Raw genomic sequence first — 7500 nt, forward strand, 5'->3', positions numbered from 1 at the left:
AACCCCCCCCCCCCCCCCCCAGTGTTATTAAATTGGCTTTAGGAGCCATCAGTTTTATTCCAGAAATGTTTAAAATTACATTTTTCATCACAGAATGTTTTTGAAATGACGTGTTCAGATGAATGTTCAAAATCAAAACAAAACAAAACAAAAACAAAAACAAAAACAAAAAACAAAACAAAACAAAACAAAACAAAACAAAACAAAACAAAACAAAACAAAACAAAACAAAACACAAATATCTCCTGTGTATGTCTACTGTTGGATACTACTAGTAGTCAAATTAAATCCGTGTATCATTCGATCATTTGTTTTTTGATTTAATATTGAAAGTGGAAAAATTAGAAAATGGCTCCTTTTTTGTTTTTTTTCCCCAAAAAACGAAAAACGAGAATCCAGCTAAAATTTTTGTGTTATTAAGTAATAAGCCTTTAGAACAACACTAAGGTGAGTAGTCACTATAGCTCACACAGTTCCAATAAATTGCGATGGGTTAAATAAACTCAATAAGCAGACAGACGTGACTACAGTCAAGCGCAGACCAGTATTGAAGTGCAAAGGAAATAAGCAGCAGTCATATTTAAAGCAGTTTAAATTAATATTGAGTACTGATTGATGTTCACTTGGATTTTTTTTCCCCATCGAGGGGAAATAACTTAATACCCTGTCATTTATAGTCGTATGGTAAAATTTATATTTTTATTTGTGTAACATTATGTTCAAAATAACTACAAAATGTCATGCCTTTGAAAAATAAAGAGAACAACAGAATGCACTGCTTTAGCACGTCTTGGTGTCCTTGAGCATCTTTCTGGCTCATGCCACAAGCACGAACCACAGGGAATACTTGTCTTTTAAAAGGCTTTATTTAGATTATTTGACGTTAAATGCATCATTTAAGTCACTTTGGAATAAATAAAAGTAGGCCTATGTATCATGATAAAAAAAGCGACTTTACAGTCTGGAAATACTTTAGGCTATAGCAAACTATTTTGCGGACCCCCTATCACTTTAAGAACCGCTGGTCTACACAGAAGAAAGACCTGTCTAGACTCTGCCCCTGTACGAGTTGTGTCGAGCTATTCATTAGTCTGTTTGATGAGAAAAATATGAAATGTAGTTGCAATAAAATGGGTTATTAATCCATACAACTGCGGCAGTGGAGGACTATTATTCTGCTGCGTGATACTGCAGAAGAACTGATGACAGCACGGTTTGATCTTCGGCTGACCAATCAGCAGAAAGGGGCATTTAATTCCCGCCTACATGTACAAATCGAGTATTCAAGCTGTTTATTCATTTTTCCACCCATGAACGAAAAACCATTTTTTCCATTTTTTGGAAAAAAATGAAAAAGGAGCCGTTTTCTAATTTTTCTACTTTCAATTTTAAATAAAAAAACGAATGATCAAATGATACACGGATTAAATTAAATACTAGCGAATAGTTTCAAAAATGTGTTTTAAGACAATTTATTTCTAATAATTCACAGGGCCAAAAGTATCTGGCAAGAACATTAAGAGTATTTTGTTGACAAAAACAACAACAACAACAACAACAGTATTATCATAACCAGCAGCATGCTTCAATATGAGCACTGAGGGAAAATCAGCCAGTATCATGGGGTGGCTGACCTTTCAACAGTATGCTTGCGAGACACCAGATGCTTGGGACATATGCACAGCCCCATGAAACCAAAACTAGCTTTCTCACATTTCACACGCATCCAGACTACTGAAGTCCCATCAATATATAAACAAGGTGTCTGTCCCTCCTAAAGCAGGTCAGAGGCTTTTATCGCATCTTCTTGATACGTCTTTATTTGTGCATGGAACGTTTCCCAATGTCACAGATCAAAATCTACAGGCTATTTTGGCCTAATATCTGAAGCCCGAGAGTAAACATGTTTTTACAGCTCTCTTAAATGCATATAATATCGCCTCTGTACAGTATTATATCCTCGACCCAGGTTTATAAATCATAAACGCAGCAGCCTTTGAAAATCCCTTTCGGCTGCTAGATGGCTTTCATTACCAGACAAGAGAGACTGGCAGCTGAATTCCAATCTGCGCTGATGACTGTCATCCCGCTATAAGCGCAAAACTAACCTTGACATTCAAAATAAACAAGCCGCCGTGGCGTGACAGGCAGGCAGAGCACGGGCAGCTTTTATCTGGGCGAGAATATGTTTCTGCCGTCAGCATGTGGAAATATTTCATTATCCTCTAATAGCTTAATGAAATACAGGAATAATGATCCACTCTAAGCTGATTAAGCGCTTTAGCAGTGTTTTAAAGCTTCCTTCCAGATACAGATGATTGTCGTTAAGCGATGGCTGAGAGGAGATTTAACTGGCTGCTAGTGCAAAGCGCTGGATTTAGCTTCTGATGGTACGCGGGGAACGGCGCTGGAGTATTGAAACCACCTCTGACGCCCTTAGAACGCCCTAAAGCGGATGCCACTTCTTCAAAACAACTACATCGGTTGGGTTATCAATGAAACTCACGTTTTGACCTCCATGTATGTTGGGTGTGACTCATGGATTTATATGTATAATGTATTATGTATGCACAACTTTTTATGCGTTTTGGCCATTATTTTACATGACAACAGCATTTTGGAGACCTGAAAACAAACTTTTGTAAACAAGTTTCAAAGTGCAAGTTTTTGAACTGTGATGTCATGCATATTATGTGTTCAGTTAATAGGCATGTGCACAGGTGCATAGTGTTTCTTTACAAAACGACATTGCCAACTACTGGCCTGGCATGAATAATACAGTGTGAAGTTCGGTTTTGACGACATTTGAAAAACTTTTCTGTTTTTAGTACATCATTGTCATGAAACGTACCCTTACTCAGGAAGGGTTCATCTAACCGACATTTAAAGTGACTTTTAAAGAAGCATGATTCATTTTTTTCTGTGACATTTAGGGGTGGGTAATCTGATATAACCTGCATAACTGCAAGAATGTAGAATTATTCTCAAGGACACAATGTTTATTTGCCAAAGCCTTGCAACTCTGTAAAACCAAGCAAGTAGCTCTTCCTCTATAGTGTTCATTGCCGAAGCTTTGTAAACACAACTTTATCTTCTGACAGGCTGGTAAAAATGCACACTCTGATTTCTAAAAAAAACTGTAAGCTAGCCAATCAGATTGCAGAGAAGCTTGCCGTTTTGAGAAAGATGCTTTTTGTGTGTTCTTTCTGAGTGCAATATTATTGTCACTCACTGCAAGATAGAGTACTTATAAAGTACACTACAGTTCAAAAGGTTGTTGTCAGTAAGTTTTTTGTTTGTTTGTTTTTGAAAGAAGTCTCTTATGCTCACCAAGTCTGCATTTATTTAATCAAATATACAGTAAATCAGTAATATTCTGAAATATTATTGCCATTTAAAATAGTGGTTTTCTTTTGTAATATATTTTAAAATGTAATTTATTCCTGTGATGCAATGCTGAATTGTCAGCATCATTACTCCTGTCTTCAGTGTCACATGATCCTTCAGAAATCATTCTAATATGATGGTTTGCTGCTCAAGAAACATTTCTGATTATTATCAATGTTGAACGCAGTTGTGCTGCCTAATATTTTTTGTGGAAACCCTGATTTTTGTTTCAGTAATTTTTCAAAAGAACAGAAGTTGTAAATGCTCCATTTAATGTGTCTTTGCATGTATAACAAAATTAATTGATTAAAACAACAACAACTACAACAAAACCTTCAAACTTTTTAACGGTTTATATGATTAAATATGGAGAACTGAGAGACATGACATTCGGATGTTTTGCTGGACATTGTTGTCGGGGGAGCTGTGGCGCTGATCAAGCGCTTCAGGACACGCAGACGGGGGAAGCGAGCCGGCACGCTCGTGAAGCTCAGACAGCGCGGATTCAGGACGCCGTTGCCTAGCATCCATCTGGCGAACCTCCGCTCTCTACCCAACAAAACGGACGAACTTCTTGCTAACTTACCACAGTACAGCGAGCTTCTTCTCAGCTATTGTGGCAGAGTGACTTGTGAAGTTCTTTAATCTCATTGCGTACCTTAAATAACAAAAGTACAAGAGTTACACAAATATGAAAAATCTATTGATGCTTTTGACAATTCTCTTCAACACCATATTTCAATTAGCAAAGGGTCTTATAATACACTGATGAACTTTGTGTACCATCTATTTTTATTGCCTCTGATGTCAATAAAACAAGGACTGTTACAACTGTAGGTAATGACTATCATCTAGTATTTTCGATGTATGAAGAGGGCACTGACCTGATGAGCTCTACGGTTTCTGAATACATTGTGTATGGTGACTTGGCCTCTAACGGGTCTCGTTCCATGGCGTTGCCGCATTCGATGAACGAGAGCGCTCCATCGGCGTAATTCACAGCTTTTCCAAACTTGTCCATCTGTGAAGCAAAATTGGCATTAAAGGTTGAGAGAATTCCGCAAATACAAGCTCCTACAAAATACAAAGCTTGTAAAGTCATACTGAAAAACAGATATCATAGGAGGAGGTAATAAAGCCATTAGGCTGAGGTAATTCTCTTATGAGGCAATGTGAGTCAGAAGATATAATGCAAGAGTGAGGCAACGTGCAGATTTACGGTCACCGGACTGGCGTATATTTCTAACTTCACGACAAGTTTATGAATCAGAACAGTTTATTTTGTGTGGTAAAGTCGTACGAAAGTGCTTTTCTCTACATTTAGGGATTATGTTGTTCATCCTGACTTATCGGTACAGGTTCGTAAAGGCTAACTTTAACTCTCATGTCTCATTTCTCGAACACAAACGAATCAATAGCACTAAACAACATTACGCCTGGCACAGACAAACACAAACAATAAGAGCATATCTCATCTCCATAGGAGCGTAAAATAGATTTACTGACCACTTGCCTCCACTGGCATCTTAGGAGCCGAGTCCATTCGTTTTCAAGTGAGCTCTTCAATACGAGGCACGCGGACGCCCGGGATTCATTACAGGCCTGCCACTACGCTCATGTAACGCTGGCAATCAATTCCCTTTACTTTGTATTCATGACTAGGCCTATACATCGTCATAGCGATTTATGACAGAGAGGATGTAACTTGCGATAATGGACAATGTCTCCAGAGATAATTGCCTGGATCCAATTATTGAGGGTCTGGGGGTCTGTTTTGTAAATCTCTAACAAAGCTCCTGCTTTATGGATGCTAAGGGCAGACACAAGGGCTTTCGCTCACCTAGATTGGAAAGTCTTCAATTATAAAAGGTCTGTCGAGAGAGCTTTTTCCTCAGCTTGCTAATGGCTCTCCGTAGCGGAGGGGTTGTGTGTCCGTGTAGTTAAGAGCAGTGTGACAGGAATTTTTCATCTGCTCTTGCTGAGTGCTAACTTCCCATTGGAAAGAAAAATTGCTAAAGATCGCGGTTTGTTTTTCACACACATCCCATTGTATGCATTAACATGAACCTGAAATATGTAGAGCTGCTATGCGACTGAAAGACAGTTCAAGACATGTAATACTACACGATCAGTCTTCTGTACACAAGCACACACATCAGTCATTACCCGCAGTAATCACATGGCTGTTACATACGTGCTATTAAATGTGAGTTTCGGTCTCCTGGGCTCCATGTGCTCCATGGACAGGGTTGAAGGGTTTGACCAGAGGTCTGAAAGGCGAACATTCATATAAAGTGAAGTATAAAGTATATTATCATTATTATCAAAGTATTTATCATTATTTAAAATAATAAATTATGAGAAGCAAACTGAAAACATATTTAAAATATTTGGAGGGGAGGGTGTTTGGGACGGTGGAGGTGTTTCCCTCCTGATTCTATCCCTCCTGATATATTAACAATATATATATATATATATATATATATATATATATGTTAGTATATTAGCAATATATACTGTGTCTCATGGGCTCTTCAGAATCTATAGTGACTGTCTGAGAGAAACGCTCTCAGCTCAACTTCAAATGTTGCATCTCAGCACAAAACTGAACCCTAATTAAAGAGTAAAGCTTCTTTCTGCAATGAGCTACTGACACATTATTTTACACATGGTGTAATTTTTTTGAAAATATAATACTATATTCTGCTCTCTCATTTATTATTTTCACCCTTCATGGCAGTAGGGTCGTTTGAGGTTAAACGGTTTTGTTCCTTTTGTTTCCTTTTTCTAGAACAATATAGGAGAGACACAAGGTAATACACAGATGAGAGTGGAGGTGGTGGCACCTGCATGTGCTCTGATATAAACTTGGCAAAATTCATTTACATAAGTGCTTACATGTTTAAACTTAGTCGAAGCGCTTAATAAAGAAGCTCCACTGAGACAGAATGTCCTAGACAGCAGCATATTTTTGCCTTTGTTTATTAGGCTGAAAATATGCTATAAAACATTGGTCTCATCAGTTAACAACACAACATAAAAAGCCTTCTTTACTTTTCTAATTCAATTAAAAGGGTGAATGCAGTGAATGAGCTGATTTAAAACACACTGAGCAGGTGACAACAGTAAATAGCCTGGGGTGCTAAACACTTCCAGTAATAGACGTTGGCGGTGGCTAATAATTTAACGTAGCGCTGCTGATCATATCATGTTAGTCGTGTTGCAGTGCGGTGGCCACTCAGGCAGACAAGACAAGCACATAACCCCTGTCACGCTTATGTCTTCGATGGGCTCTAGCCCGGCCTGACTCTAATTGAATATCTAAAATTAGCGGTAGCCGTTGTGCTGGCGTCAGTGTTAAATTACTGTAATGCAGTGGGACAAAGCAGGCAGGCAGCTTCTCCCAGCGTCCCAGCATTCTTTCGGAGGACATAACACAGAGTAAGCTACTAAGCTGAGTTGGCAAAAAGTGTTTTCGTGCATATGTAGCAAAAACATCAGGGGACACTGGCAGCATATGTAAAAAAAAAAAAAACAGTAGATAAATGTAAAATAATTCACGTTCACGTTTTTTGAAAATATTTCTTGAAAATATTAGGTTTTTTTCATATTATATTATATTATATTATATTACATTACATTACATTATTATAAAGAATTTTCTTTAATTATTTTTTAACAGAATTTCTTGGTAAGTAACAGCACTGATTCGCTTGTAGTGAATCGCTTGTAGTGTTCAAGATCGCTTGTAGTGTTCAAGGGAACTAGGTGTGAAAACGCTCTGAAAGGTTGGAGGTGCAAGCAGTCTTTCATGAACTGTCACCAACTGTGCCTGTAGGACTTAAGAGTTTCATATGTTCCTGTAGACAGGAAGGTCTATGATTTAAATATGATGTTGGATGAGATGTTGTACTATATTATAAAAACAATAAAACATTTTGGCAGGTAAACATCTGGGTTGCTAATGAATTATACAATTCGAATGCAGCAAGGGGTGATCCTTCAGCTATCAAGGCACTCCAAAGGAATTATTCCATGAAAAAAAGTTGATGTCATTAAAAGGACCTGCTAAATGACTACTTGCTTAAAATAATAATTACATGATTATTTTGC

General features: G+C 37.8%; 1 protein-coding gene across 1 annotated transcript in view; it reads right to left on the reverse strand.

Moving 5' to 3' along the window:
- LOC107557674 (AF4/FMR2 family member 2-like) overlaps positions 1-7500 on the reverse strand; it is a 233432-nt gene that overhangs the window by 4320 nt on the left and 221612 nt on the right. The window contains exons 12-13 of the mRNA XM_016241161.1: positions 4272-4408; positions 3974-4045 (exon numbers count right to left, since the gene is read on the reverse strand). Coding sequence (XP_016096647.1) covers positions 3974-4045; positions 4272-4408 — 209 coding nt within the window. The remainder of the gene's footprint in view (positions 1-3973; positions 4046-4271; positions 4409-7500) is intronic.

This window comes from Sinocyclocheilus grahami, unplaced genomic scaffold, assembly GCF_001515645.1.
Source record: "Sinocyclocheilus grahami isolate Dianchi unplaced genomic scaffold, SAMN03320097.WGS_v1.1 scaffold614.1, whole genome shotgun sequence".
Taxonomy (NCBI): Eukaryota; Metazoa; Chordata; class Actinopteri; order Cypriniformes; family Cyprinidae; genus Sinocyclocheilus; species Sinocyclocheilus grahami.